The 15,836-nt window shown below is 35.6% G+C and overlaps 1 protein-coding gene across 2 annotated transcripts; it reads left to right on the forward strand.

Annotated features, from left to right (window-relative positions):
* Window positions 1–7,886: 7,886 nt before the first annotated feature.
* Window positions 7,887–15,453, forward strand: LOC103701037. Of its 2 annotated transcripts, none has more exons than XM_039124406.1 (8): window positions 7,887–8,289; window positions 12,063–12,096; window positions 12,420–12,653; window positions 12,998–13,087; window positions 14,436–14,501; window positions 14,618–14,709; window positions 14,980–15,027; window positions 15,105–15,453. In XM_039124406.1, exons 1-8 carry the CDS (start codon window positions 7,943–7,945, stop codon window positions 15,220–15,222), a joined length of 1,029 nt encoding a protein of 342 aa, XP_038980334.1. In that variant the 5' UTR covers window positions 7,887–7,942; the 3' UTR covers window positions 15,223–15,453. The 2 variants fall into 2 exon arrangements, with proteins under 2 accessions (XP_038980334.1, XP_038980335.1); XM_039124407.1 differs by lacking the exon at window positions 7,887–8,289 and adding an exon at window positions 10,382–10,799.
* The last annotated feature ends 383 nt before the right edge of the window (window positions 15,454–15,836 follow it).

The raw sequence follows: 15,836 nt of genomic DNA on the forward strand, positions 1-15,836 counted from the left end.
TCAAGATCCCTAGAACTCCAGTTGTAGGAAATTTATGCGGACTCGCTTGGTTTGCAAGAAAAGAAAGGAAAAAGTATGGTCAACGTGAAAACAAAAAAAAAGCATCTTGTTTGGTTGGAGTTTCAAAGAAGAGAGATAAGAAAGTAATATTCCTATAAAAATAAAATTTTCATGTTTAATGGAAAAGAAAAACTCATAGAAGACATGGAAAAACTAATTTCCCACCTGTTGAGAATTGGAACCTTTTTTTAATCAAAAATATCCTTAAGCCATCAAAGTCCAAGGTCTTTTCCTTTATTAAGGGTATAATAGGCATTTCATACAGTATTTTAAGAAAGTAAATATTCAATAAATATAATCCACTTTGAAATATGCCACTTTTCTATGATCAATCAAACATGCCAAAACTAATTTTTTAGACATTATATTTTCAAAAATTATCTTTTCAAAAAAATATTTTAATAAGAAAAAATTCTTCCTGCATTCCAAATGAGACCTTCATGTCGCCTAAATGCTGCAACAATCAGGTGCATATTGAAAATCACATCGATATGCATTAACATTCACCATAGACAACCTTTATGATACTTCAATACAACTATTCCATGCAACAGTTGATATAATAGGCCAAGAAGGAGCTATGATACCAACTAAAGACTTTAGTAGCTAGGGTGGTTATTGGGATATAACATCTAATATGGGACTGCCAAACAGTAAGTTGGAACTGTGCAGACATGTTTCTTGTTCTTTAGGGATGAGCTAAGCAGTGTGTGGTGATCAAGTCTTCTACTTGTCCGGTTCGCCTTGGAATTGCCTAAGAACCTCATTTTATTAACCATCCATAAAATTTTTATTATTCTGGTGAATGGTAATTCCCCAGAGCTAGCACCGTTAGCAATATATTATCTAAATAAACAAATAAATCTAAAAATTACAATTAATAAAAAATTTTAAAGGGAATAATATATGTATATATTATTCGGCATCAAAATAATTTCTATTTTAACATAAAAGAAATCCATTATAACACAAAAGAAACCTATTCATTTAATATATTTAAATCATAAAATTGCAAATGCTACATATCTACTAATATTAAATTTAAAATAAAAATTAAAGGAAATAGCCTGATTGAAGGCGGTCAAATCGCGTAGACGCCGTCCCAAAGAAGTATTTGCCCATCCGTACGGGTCTTCCGGCAATCCTCCTTAGAGATACAACGATCCTAAACTTCTTCTTCGATACGTCTTGGAAGAAGCCAAATCGAACTCGATCGGAAATACAGATCCAATGAAGAACGAAATAAAAAAATAAAATAAACTAAATATAATTGCAAAAATAAAAATCAGAAGTGGCTAAGAGGAAGAACTTTTCTCCATAATTTTTTTGGTATTTTTCTGTAATTTTTTCGTATCCCGAAAGAGATGAAATCAAGAGGTATTTATAGGGGTAATTGTGCAGGGGCAAATGTGTCTTTCCGCGGACGCGCCCGCGGTGATTTCGCGAAATTCAAACGAAAAAAAAGAAACAACGACAGCAGGCGCCCCCTGGCTATTGCACACGCGGCCCGAGAATGGTCACGTGTGCATTTAATTTTTCCATCAATCTTCCACAAAAATTAATTTTTTTTAATAATTTTAAAATCAAAACAAAATGCTAGATATCTTATATTATATAATAGATGTAGGTATCTTTCGGTTTGAACCTTCACTTAGTTACAATTGATTAAATCTGTGGAGCCAAGGTGGTCTTAACCTTAAACCTCGGTCCATGGCTCAAATTAAATCAACAACACACATAATATAGCCGGATCTGGGTTCTAAGCGGGTTGCGCTATTATGGCCATGCGCATGTATCTTTCATGTGCTTTTAGGAAATCGCCCATTTTCCATAATTACGGTCTTACGACTGCACATATAGGTGAGTCCTAATAAGCAAACTAGCAAGGAAGCTCCTGCCTCTTGGGTCTCGGACTCATTAAGAGTTACACAAACAAACTCATCCTACCACTTGCTTTTATGAGCACTAGCTCCATAGGGATGAGGAAAACATAAAATAGTACTCCTCTTAGTCATCCTCTGGTTTGTTTCTACCTATTGAACCTTTTAAGGTTGGATTTCTACCGTGGTGATCTATCTTTATGGGCTAAGCCTCATCTCCCTCGACGACTCTAGTACTGTTCTAGATAAACCTTTTATAAGCTAATCAGCCAAATTATTTTCTAATTTTACAAAATTTAAAGCAATAATGTTATTTTTCAATTTGTATCTTAATGATTTATGACGCACTTTTAAGTGCCTGTTTATTTTTACATTGGCATTTTCTTGGTTGCATTTATCTATTGCAGATTTACAGTCACAATATAAGAAGACAGGTGGTAAAGGTGACTCATCTACAGAAAGGTCTATTAGTAGATCTCTGAGCCACGCAGCCTCAGTGCTAATGGTGTCTAAAGCTATCAGTTCAGACTCCATGGTACTCCTAGATATCAAGGTTTGTTTGGTGGATTTCCAAGACACAGCAGCACCACCTAGAAGAAAGACATATCCTGTGGTGGATTTAACATCTAAGGTATCGCTGATCCGGTTGGCATCACTATAGCCTTCTAGAACAGCAGGAAACCTACTAAAGTGCAAACTATAGGACTTGGTACCCTTAAGATACCTAAGGATCCTCTCTAATGTTGTCCAGTGATCTTTATTTGGATTAACAATATACCTGCTAAGTCTATTCATAGCATATGCTATGTCTGGCCTGGTGTAGTTTATTGGGAATCCTAGTGAGTCTATGATTTGAGCATATAGGCTTTGAAGGATAGGAATTTCTAAGTTTTTCTTAAGGTGTGTAGAGGGATCAAAGGGAGTAGCGACAGGCTGACAATCAGAATAATTAAATTTATTGAGTATCTTGTCAACATAATGACTTTGGGATAACTCAATTCTATTTGCACTTCTAATTATTTTGGTATTTAAAATTAAGTCAGCTTGTCCCAAGTCTTTCATATCAAACTTATGATTTATGAATTGTTTTACTTTATCAACTATCTGAAGATCTGTTCCAAAGATCAGTATATCATCTACATAAAGATACAAGATCACAAATTTGTATCCAACTCTCTTATGATATACATATTTATTTGTGCTATTGATTTCAAATTTAAATGTCATTATGGTTTCATCAAATTTCAAGTATCATTGCTTTGGTGCTTGTTTAAGACCATAGAGAAATTTGACTAGTCTGCAAACTTTTTTTTCTTGCCCTGAGTTACAAATCCCACTGGCTGGTCCATATAGATTTCTTCATTTAAGTATCCATTTAGGAAAGCTATCTTGACATTCATCTAATAAATTACTAATCTATGGATGGAGGCTAATGCTATAAGTACCCTAATAGTTGTAATCCTAGCTACAGGTGCATAGACATCAAAGAAATCGACCCCATGTCTCTGAGTAAAACCTTTGGCAACTAATCTAGCCTTAAATTTATCTACAGAGTCATCAGGCCTAAGTTTTTTCTTAAAGATCCATTTGCACCCTATAGTTTTACAGCCATAAGGAAGATCAATAAATTCCCAAGTATGATTTTGGATAATTGACTGCATCTCATTGTCCACAGCTTCTCTCCAAAAAGGTGAATCCAAGGATTTCATTGCATCCTCAAAGGTAGTTAAAGAGTCTTTTATAAGAATGGTATAGAAGTCATCTCTAAATGTTTTCTCTACCCTGGATCTCTTACTTCTCCTATGTTCTACTTCTACTTCTATTTCACTTGTCTTTATTCTGCTATCTGCTCTAGTCCTAAGTAAAAAGGTGTCTTTAAAATATGTTGCATCTCTGGCTTCTATGATGGTGTTGTTACTAATATCACTTTCTTCTAAATTAATTACCAGAAATCTATTGGCATTACTATTGGTTGCATATCCTATGAATATAGCATCCAATGTTTTAGGTCCTATTTTCTTTCTTTTAAAATTAGGTATTTTTACTTTTGTCAAGCACCCCCACACTTTCAAGTAGCTAAGATTAGGTTTTCTATGCTTTCAAACTTCATATAGGGTTAGATCATTATTTTTAGAGAGAATCCTATTGAGGATATAACGGGCTGAAACTACAGCTCCCCCCTATAAATTCTCTGATACTCCTGAGCTTATAAGTATGGAGTTAACCATATCCATTAAAGTCCTATTCTTCCTTTCTACTACTCCATTAGATTGGGGAGAAGGGGTGCAGTCACTTCATGAATGATTTCATGATCTTTACAAAATTGAGTTATGTCATTTGATGTATATTCACCTTCTCGATCTGATCTAAGAATTTTAATTTTCTTCTCCTGTTGGTTCTCAGTTTTGACCTTAAAAATTTTAAATTTGCTAAGCACCTCATCCTTGGTTTTAATTAGGTAGATATAACAGAACTTGGATAGATCATCTATGAAGGTCACAAAGTATTTATTACCTCTCCTAGAAGTTCTACCCGAGTTACAAACATCACTATAGATAAACTCTAATAGATATCCTTATTAACGGATTTAAAAGGCTTCCTAGGGAGTTTGGCTTCTACACAAATTTGACATATATCAGAGTTCTTAAGATCACTTTTTGGTATTAGATTTAAGTTCATAAGTTGCTTAATTGAATTATAATTTACATTACCTAATCTACCATGCCAAATAGAAGGAGGTTCTATATTCATAATTAAAGGATTTTCATTCATTGAAGAAGCTATTACATTCAACTTAAATAATCCTTCACTTAAGAACCCTTTTCCAATAAACATGACACCATGAGAAATTACAACTTTATTGGACTCAAAAATAAGACGATAGCCTTGCTAGACAAGTAAAGAACCACTAATGAGGTTTCTCCTAACAACTGAAATATGTTGGACGTCGTGCAGGGACAGGACTTTTGTAGAGGTAAGCTTTAAGTTCACTCATCCCACTCCTAGCACACGCGCCTCCGAGCTATTTGCCATGATCACAGCTCCTCCACTTGAGACCTGGTAAGAAGAAAATCAGGAGCGATCCGAACAAATATGAATACCAGCTCCGGTATCAATCCACCAATCAAGTGCTTGTAAAGTCATGGTAACTTCATAAGTGAAGAAAACAGACCTGAAAGCTGTCTCAGAGGAGCCAGTGCCGGAAGTCGCCATGTTGACTTGAGCACTGGTTGTGTGTAGACCCTTGTTCTTGGATTGAAGAGGTGCAGTCTTCTTATAAAAGCACTGGGGAGACAAATAGTTGGTCCGACCACACACATAACAAAAACGAAAACCACCATCCTCTTTCTTCTTCTTCTGCTCCTAGGATTGGATAAGTTTTCCATTGTGGTGGTTAGGGTTTCTAAGGTTGTAAGGTTTCTTTTTGTAATGCTTATTTTTAAAAGGTCGGTTCTGATTTTTCCTAAGTGGGGCCTCTACATTATAAGCATTATTCTTGTATCTAGTAGAGGTTTTACTCCTGAGCCTATACTGCTCTTCTGTTCTAATGGAGTTCAAAACTTGGGTTAGGGTGAGACCTCTTTGGGTATGGCTCAAAGTCTTAGCAAAATTCAGACCATAAATTAGGTAGTTTATCTATCAGACAGGCTACCTAGAATGATTCATCCAAATTGGTTCCATTAGCACTAAGCTGGTGGCTCAGAATTTCAAAATCATAGATTTGGTCATTCATAGGCTTTGAGTCCGCCATCCTAAAGTTATTGAAGTCGTAGGTATTGGACCTCTTCATCCAGCATCATCAAAACCATATTTGCTTTCTAGGGTGTCCTAAAGTTCTTTGGCACTTTTGGCTGTGTAATAAATGTTATATAGCTTCTCAAAAAGGGCATCTAGGATTCTATAGATGCAATGATAGTCTATTTCATCAGGTGTCCTAGAGGGTGTGCTGGTAGAGGCAGAAGGTTCGGCGTGGGAGGAGGATGAATTCCGGTTTGAGTTTTGGCGAGTAGCATATCGTAAAATAGTTGGGTTAGACCCATTATCAACTTCAGTAGTGCTCTCACCTATGGCTGAGATCAACCCTAATGTGGTGAGCCAGAACCGTATTTGGTTCTGCCATCTCTTAAAGTTATGGCCATCAAATTTTTCAAGTTTGGCACTAAGGTGATCACTAGTGTTTAAGGCCATAGGTTCAAGGTTATAGAGAAGGGACAGAAACCAGAATGGAGGCAAAAAATCTATGTCAAAAGATTGCACTAAAATTTGGATTGAATTTTGAATGTCTAGTTAATATACCTAAAAAATAATAGCCAGATCAGCTCCAGATCGGTGATGGAGCACTAGGCTCACTTAAATACCAGCCTTTCTTAGACGTGTATGCCTTTTTGACAAGCTTTTCTTTAACACTATTAGTTAGTGGATATAAACACTAGAAATTACACAAATTTAATTTTTGCAAAAGCCTAAGTGCAAACTTAAATTTGTTGTTACAAATTAACCAATTTTCAAACTTTCCTTTTGAAATTTTTTAAATTAATAATAATTGATTACTAATTTTATGCCAGCAAATCAAATATTATATGAGATCTAAAATGTCAATTCATTAAATTATAAGATTTATTATCTTATTAGAATAATTGATTACTAATTTTGTGCTAGCAAATCAATTATTATAATTGAGATCTAAAATGTTAATTTAATGAATTATAAGATTTATTACCTTATTAGAATAATTGATTACTAATTTTGTGCTAGTAAATTAATTATTGTAATTGAGATCTAAAATGTCAATTTAATGAATTATAAGATTTATTACCTTATTAGAAAAATTGATGGAGATCTAATAAGTCAATTCAATGAATTAATTATTATGTATTAACCAATTTTTGAATTTTCTGTTTGAATGGGATCTGGAAATTACTCCTTGAGGAGTCCAAATGGAGGTATAATAAATCTCTTGGAGGTTAAACAAATTATTACCTTTTTAAAATGATTTACTGATTTATATATTACTAACAAAAAATAAACAAACACTTTTTGAATTGTTAGCATTATATTATCTAAATAAACAAATAAATCTAAAAATTACAATTAATGGAAAATATTAAAGGGAATATAATATATGTATATATTATTCGGCATCAAAATAATTCTATTTTAACAGAAAAAAAAATCTATTCTAGCACAAAATAAATCTATTTATTTAATATATTTAAATCATAAAATTGCAAATACTACATATCTATTAATATAAATTTAAAATAAAAGTTAAAGGAAATAGCCTAATTGAAGGCAAGTCGAAGCGCATAGATGCTATCCCAAAGAAGTGTTTGCCCCCACGTACGGATCTTCTGGCTTTTCAGAGATATGACGATCGTAAACTTCTTCTTCGATACGTCTCGGAAGAAGCCAAATCGAATCCGATCGGACTTGCAGATCCAGCGAAGAACGAAATAAAAAAATAAAAAAAACTAAATATAATTGTAAAAATGAAAATCAAAAGTGGCTCAGCGGAAGAACTTTTCTTCAGAATTTTCTTTGGTATTTTTTTCGAATTTTTTCATATTCCGAAAGAGATGAAATCAAGAAGTATTTATAGAGGTAATTATGCAGGAATAAATGTATCTCTTTGCGGATTCGGCTGCGGTAATTTTATAAACACATTTCCTGAAATTCAAACGAAAAAAAAAAAGAAGAAGAAGGAAAAATCGGCAGCGGGCGCCAGCAGGCGCATTTAATTTTTCCTTCGGAGACAGCAGCTTCCCGAAGCCAATAAGTCCAAGCAAACATTTGTTTATGCGTGTATAGCACCTACGCCACACCATATATCAAATGTTGTGAGTTTTGTACTACAGTGATGACCATGATGCACACCACCTCACGGTCAAAACTACCAGCCTCCCATTAGACCATCAGTTCCAACAATCTCATTTCAGAGACATCTACTGCCCTTTGCTAAGAGGGCAAGTCTTCAAAGTTCTCCACTGGCACCTAACAGTGCAATGGCCCTCGAGGTCCGGTGGTATGATTTCCCTTGCTTCGCCATTGTCGCCGGTGCCGTCGTCGGCTCCTTATGGGTGCTCGCCAGCAGAGAGGGCGGCGAGCACCGGGATGACCGGACCGAGTACGAGAGCTTGTTGATGGTCGCTGCACCAGACGGCGAGGGTGGCGGGGGAACTGCGCCGGGGACTGGGCATGTGGGCAGCGCCCGGCTGTGGACGAGCTGCTGGCGTGGGCTTCATCCGGCATGGCTGCTTGGTCTCAGGCTTGCGGCCATGGTCACCATGATTGGGGTCTTATCCTGGGACATCTTGACCTACGATCCAAGCATCCTGTTGTACTACACCGAGTATGGTATTCTTAAACCATTCTATATGTAGTGCTGGTAGAAATCATCATTTATACTGCAATGGTTTCATTTACCAGTTATCGATTATGTACACTAAAGATGACGTAGGTGATCATATAGTAGTTGTCTGGGGTAGCATCAAGATATGCAAACGTTATAGTACCATACCTATATGAGATGTAGGTGCAATTTGGAACTCAATTACTGGAAGGTATAATTATTAGATTATTTTTTGAAAAAAAAACAATGTAGTTGGCTACTGGAATTTCATAGCAGTATATCTGCTGATAATTGGAGGAAACATAGTGGCAATTGTCATGAGTTAGCATCATGATATTGCTACTTTAATCACTCTTAATCATTCCCATCTCCAATTAGCAACCAATTCATATAATGCAACAACATGTGATATTTGTAGTTCATCTCTGTTAAATTGAATTTAACTGTGAACAGATAATTTGGGACATTAGATTATGCCATCTACTGCGACGTTTGAAAACAGAAAAATACGAAACTAGAGACTGTTCCTTTTAGTGATAGTTTGACAAAACCTGTATAGTAATTTAATTTGGGACATAATCTTCTTTTTATGTGCGTCTCATATCATTTTTCCTCTTTTTTTACAAATTCTCTGACACGCATAAGAACCCTATATCAATACTTTGGTTTGATTGTTCTCACTTGTTAGACACTGTCAAAATTAATTTTTGTGTAAGACCAAATTATCAAAAGTAATACTTGTTGCTAAGTAGGTATGTTGTTGTTGACTCTCATTAGTATCGCTTGAAACTAAAAATATTAATAGTTAGTAGCTTAAATTTATAGACAAGTGTCCTCTATCAGAAGTCTCCCATTCGAAACCAATGCAATACATAAGAATAGCTATTTGATACTGTCACTGAGAATGTATCCAAACCTCTTCCTTGCACTACAACAATTGGAACTTCACACATGCAATGCAAATAACAACATAGAGATAATAATTAAAAAAAATATTTGATGGGTGATTCTTATTAGACTAGCTAATGATTATTTTAGACTCCAGTTCAAGCCAAATGTAAGAAAAGAACTGCTCATTTGATTAATAATAATAAATCTTCTTTGCCGTCTGGGTCAACAAGCATCCATGCTAAGGATCTCCAGCTACTTCACCCGTCAACAAATAGATGATCATTCTTTTTTATTTTTTTTCTATGGGAGAAAGTCACCAGCAAAGTTGAAACAGTATCTACCATCTTTTCAGGACATAAAAAGCGTATGTATGAGATTTTTAAAAATAAAATGTATAAAATTTTGTTTGTTTGAGAGGATTACATCCGTTCTTTGTTAGAGATGGCAAAGGATTGGATAGGCTAATATCCATGCCCATCCTGTAATTAAAAACTCTGTACTCATATCGGCCTTGTACTTGTCTTAGGTCAGGTGAGATGGATAAAGCATATTGTAATGAATCTGGTCGAGTTGGATTCGGATAATTATAACAATATACCCTATAGCTATAATTAATGAGATAATAACTTCTATATAAATAGAAGGAATATATAGTTTAGATTCAATTTTTGATTGAGATAAAAAGAAATTTAGTGTATAACAAAACTACAATATTTTAATAAAAAAACTGCTTTTATATAAGTCAAATTAATTGGGGGCTTCAAAACAAAATAGATAAAAATAATTAATTGGTGTGATTTTTATAATATATATATTAAAATAGTAAATTTCTAAATAAATGAGGGAAGGAAGGTGCTGCTACAGCTACCATCTATTAAGTGAATCAAATATATATATATATATATATATATATATATATATATATATATATATTATGTTAGATTTGATTGGGAGCAAAATATATTATTACAGTTGGATGCTTGATGGATGTGCTAAAATTGTTATCCCCGCTCCTCCTTTGTACTTAAAAGAAAAAAATAAAAAAAAAAGTTAATGACTATAAAAAATCTTGCATGGATTTTCCTGCAGACGGTATTCTCCTTAGATATTACGACACGCGTAAACATGATGTCACGCGATACTGGTGGCTCAGCAGCAGGCGTCTTACAAAGACTTTTAAGCAGCCCCCACCCGAAAAAAAGAAAGACTTTAAAGCAGGCCTCCGCCTCCAGAAGATTTCCCTCGCTCCATTAATTCTTCAACCCCCCACACCACCCCTCTCTCCGGATGGCCATACTGATGGCCGGAACCCTAGGTTTACCGCTGTTCGTGGCGGAGATAGCGTCAGGAGGGGAGGGGCTGGACTACTGGATGCGGTGGCAGGTGCTCCCCTGCGCTTTGATCATCGTGGCGCCGGCGGCCGCGGGGGTGGCCGTGGTCGTGAGATCAAGGGGGGAGCCCCTGAGAGCCGTGAATCTTTGGGTCCCGTGCTGGAGAAAGGTGCACCCTCTCTGGCTTCTGGGGTACCGGGGACTCGTGTTCTTGACCATGTCCTGGTTGCTCTACCGTATGATTGTTCTTTACGGGCGTGGCATCTCCGTTTTCTACTTCTATACTCAGTGAGACCTCTCTTCCGTCTTGGTTCTTTTTGATAATTTCACACTTATGTGTCCGCTTTATTAGCACCTCATTCGGTGCAGCGGAGCCGGTATGCCCTTTCGAGGATTTTATAGATTTTTTCTGGAAATTTTGGATCATTGTGAATTGATCAATAATTCTATAATTTTATAAAAAATCATTCTCTTTAGAAAAAAGAAAAATTAAACCGACTTTTTTCTTTCTCGATTACAAGAATCGAATTGTCTTGTTCTTTGTGAGAAATTTCTAGATGATGGAAGTTTTGAATCGCAGTAATTAGAAAGTTGAAGACTTTCGCAAATTGGTTTGTGCGAGCTGTTTGACTGAGCGAGTCTTTCAGCCATACAATGTAGAAGGAGGGAAGTGAAAGAGAACGTAGAGGTTGTCTTTTAATTTCCTCTGGTTTGCACTCCTAATTTTGTAGAACTTTGAAACCATTAACAGGTGGCTTTAGTTGAGTGCTTGGCACTTCAAGGGAAGTGGAACTAGATGGTTGGAGAGTAAGGAGACAAGTGTGCGGGAAAAGGTGATTATGGGCTTTAAAAGTGGTGGAAAAGATTGGAGTGGGAAACTCTTATCTCAAACTTGTTTGTTGAGTGGGAAGTTGTTGCTATCTCAGGGGAAAAGTTCGATCTTGGACTTGAATAAAGGATGAGGTGGACGAAAGAAACCTAATTTTAGATGCATGAATAATTGTCAGACTAGGAAGAGTTGAGTTGTTTTTTCTTTTCCTCAGAATGCTAATTCAGGAATTTAGAGAAGTTTTATGTGTAAATGATGGACTAAATTATGCTAATCATAAGTTCTGGAAACAAGGTTCTCGAATCCACTAGTGTTATCTTCAGCTTCATTTGTTTTTACAGTTTCTTAGTTGGTTGTGCTTTGGGATGCTCCTTGTGTTATGAAGTCACTGTTTTTCTAGTAATATAAAATTTCTTTGTATTATTTTCTCCACTTTTTCGTGCCTAGAGTTGGTCTCATGTTATAATAGCTGTATTTCCTTTTTTCCCTGTAAATTCTGTATCATCGGTTTTATTTTATAAAGAAGTACCACTTTCTATAAAATTCAATGAAAATATGATGGCAGGAGCTGTATCTTCATTAGTCAACTTGTTATTAAAGGTTAAATTGTTCCTTTGATAGCTGGTGTGATGTTTATGTAAAATGTAACTAGATGAGATGCTGCACCTTTGTTATAGAGGATTTTTTTATCATTTGATTTTTCTCATGTAAATGATCTGCAGGTGGACGTTTACATTGGTCATCGTCTATTTTGCAGTAAGTCCCTACAATGGTACCTTTTGTTATTCTATATCAAGAGTTCATGCAATAGGTTTTCTAACATTTTCATGATACCTTTTTTTATTGTTATAGTTTCATGATATTATTTAAAAGAAAATTTCCATGCTCCTACAAGGAGAACATAATTATAATGCACTCCAAGATCGTATCCGCTTCTTTCTCCTCTCTCCACCCCCCATGAACAGCACAAACATAAGTATATACACCTTAATGTTATCTATGAAGTTGCATCCAGTTTTGTCCCCTCAAAAAAAGGAAGTTGCATCCATATTGATTTTTTTTAATATATCTGCTTATAGATTGCCACCTTGATTTCTGCTCATGGGTGTTGGATTTATTCAAAACAACAAATCAGTGAAAGTGAGGAGGCCAATGGATTCCTTAAAAGAGATTTTGAACAGAATAGACATGCAACCCTAACATTCAGAAAGAACAGAAACATGGATGCAGTAAGATTGCAAAGCCATCATGATCAAGAAGTGACTGAGAAAAGAGCTGGATTCTGGGGATACATGATGCAAATTGTCTATCAGGTTAGCATTACATCTCTCTTTTCTGGCATTTCTGGCATTGTCATTGTAGGTGCAATTTAAAATGTCATTAGTTATTTTAATTTTTATATGAAGTTTCCAAGATTTGTCTAATATAAATAATATATTGTTTAATCGCATTCACATGCATTTATCTATTTTGATTTTTTTTTTTTGTTGGTCTAAACAGTCCTATGAGTCCAGAATTTGTCTCTATCCACTAAGCTTAATCCAGTCATAAATTTAGTAGCTTTTCAATTCTGCAGCTGTTATTCCTTTTTTTGGGTCATTTTTCTTACTGTTTTCATCAAATGTATACAACTGAAGCCAACTCATTCATTTGACAGACTAGCGCAGGTGCCGCATTGCTGACAGATGTTGTGTTTTGGGGTCTTCTAGTACCATTTCTATCTTCAGAACATTTCAGCCTGAATCTGGTGGGTAATGTCTAAACAAAAACTATTAAGATGATTTCTTCTTTTTCTTTTTATAAACTTACCAACTCTGAATGTGGGAGCCATTATATAATTCCTGTAGTCTTGTGTATATTTTGCTGAAAGAAAAGAAAAAAAAATATAGATCATAGACAGTTTCTAAATTTATTTGGGATTGCCTAGACTGATTTTTAAGCAGTACTTTAAATATGTGGATTGGAATTGCACAAATTTATGGTGGACTTCAGCGAGTCTAGTAATAGCCAAAGTCAGAGCCTTTACGCAATTTTATAGGGGACTTCAGGAAATATAGTCATAACCAAAGGCGAAAGCCTTAAACATCAACCCTATATGGTAAAAAACAAATACCCTGTCTAGACCAAAACAAGAAGATTAGAACCAACAGTCAGTGCTGTTCCTGTAAGCATTTCAGGTGGCCCCATTCTGTGGATTAAACAACCTTTATTTATTTCCATACAGCTTGTTGTCTGTTTATTGGTCATTTCTCTTCGATATCTTCAATAATATCTTGTGGAAATTGGTGACCAGTTTCTTTCAGATGCTAGATCACAAAAAAGGCTGTGCATCCTATATGATGTTAAAGATGTGTCACTTGCTCGTACTGTCCCATGGAAGACACTTGCCAGTTAACAAGCTACTACAGTTCAAGCTCATCAATTATTTAGAACACTGAACATGAAAATCTGCAGCGATATTTAGACCATGGATTGACATTTAAAATATGCTATAATCATTTCATTATGCATTATGAAATTGGTTGAAAGCATTCCTTTTACCTTCGCAACTCTCTGTCACTGTAAACTCAAAGAAATAATATATACTTACATTAGCTCTAGGGGAAAAAAAGGAAATCTTCCTTTGATGGCAATTTTCTCGGGGATATAGGCTGAAATTCCATCCTTTATCAATGCCCCGAAAAAGAAAAAAGAATCATACTAGAAACGTTTGGTCTCTGAAATTCCAGCGCCTGTCTGATGCATTTACCCATTTCTCCCATACCGTTGAAGGAAAAGACCCTCTTTTTTTTAGAGCACCACAAGTATTAAACACACCATAACTTTTTTTGTTGTGTCCACATGGCTTTGTTGTTTTGGTAAAACTCAATGGCTTTTCTTGTCAAATTTATAAAGAAGGTTATTGTTTGGTGAAATTATAATTAAAGAAATCACCTTTATTTATGGTTGGTAGACATTCATGATGTCAGGAACTTGATAAGTGGTAAGTTTTTCTGTAGTTTTTACATTATTTATGTTAATTCGTCCAAAATATCATCTTTGCATGATTTATACTTACTGTGTTTTTCTGTATGATGCTGACCATTGTATTGCAGCTAATGGGTTGCATGCATTCTCTTAACGCCATCTTTCTTCTCCTTGATACTGCCCTCAACAATCTGGTATATACTAGAGCAATATAATGCATACAATATAGTTACTTTTCTATAATTTTAAAAAGAAACTCATCCATGTACCAAAAAACAAGAAACTGATCTAAACCTTGTTATTGTTTCAGCCTTTTCCTGCATTCCGAATGGCATATTTTGTTCTGTGGAGCTGTATCTATGTAACTTTTCAGTGGGTCCTGCATGCTTGTGGTTTTTCTTGGTGAGTAATAATCTTTCAGTTCAGCTCATTACATTAAAAGATGCATCACATAGCGACAGGGTAAAACAAAACTCGGACCAAATTTTGTGTGTGTGTGTGTGTGTGTGTGTGTGTGTGTGTGTGTGTGTGTGTGAGAGAGAGAGAGAGAGAGGATGGAGGTGGCAGCAGCTTGCATCATATTTTTTCCACACATCTTAGATGTTTCCTAACTCTTGCACAAGATCCACTATCTCATGATGTTGAACATAATTTAGAGTTATGTTTCTCCAGGTGGCCTTACCCTTTTCTTGAGCTAGGAACTCCTTGGGCTCCTCTGTGGTAATTATCAGTTTTCTGATCTATTATCTGCCATTCATTTGATTTTTGATACTGATGGACGGGCATTCAATTCGCAGGTATTTCTGTATGGCATTGATTCATATTCCATGTTATGCCTTCTACTGGTTGATTGTAAAAGCAAAAGACACATTCTTGCGAAAGGTTTTTCCTGATGCGTTTGTAACGTCATCCTAGTATCAAAACAGTATATATTATGTCAGAAGATCGCATCATATCAGAGGACTGGTTCATAGTATTGCAGTATACAGATTTTTCGCCCAGACATCGAAGCGATTCTTGTACTGCTTCTTGTTTCTATATCCTTGGTAAACTTGGGTACATACGATGAAACTTATAGCAATAAGCAGTGTACTGTAAGATCCAAAACAGTAAGGTGTTTATCATGTTCCTCTTTATGTTTTGATATCATAAAGTAGCAAAGCTATAGCCATTGAGTTGGAATAAGTTAAGATGCCAATAGGTGGAGTGGATCCATTGAACAAAGGGTAATTATTCATGTGGATATGATGGAAACTTCCGGGGCGGGCAGACATGTTTCAGCATCGGTGAAGGATGAGATTGTCAGCTTAAATAGAAAGATAACCAAATAAGCCGACTGACGGGATTGCCATGGAAATGTTTCAAATTGGACTTTCAAGCTATTAATGGATAACCAGTCGCAGTTGTGCATTCTGATTCAATAATTTGGTCACAGATGCTAACCCAGTGATGGTTAGCTGCTAAACAACATCATGCCTAGGGGTGCAATTAAGCCAAGTCTGAGGCAAATAGCTAAAGGCTTCAGCTAG

This window comes from Phoenix dactylifera, chromosome 3 (assembly GCF_009389715.1).
Source record: "Phoenix dactylifera cultivar Barhee BC4 chromosome 3, palm_55x_up_171113_PBpolish2nd_filt_p, whole genome shotgun sequence".
Classification (NCBI taxonomy): Eukaryota; Viridiplantae; Streptophyta; class Magnoliopsida; order Arecales; family Arecaceae; genus Phoenix; species Phoenix dactylifera.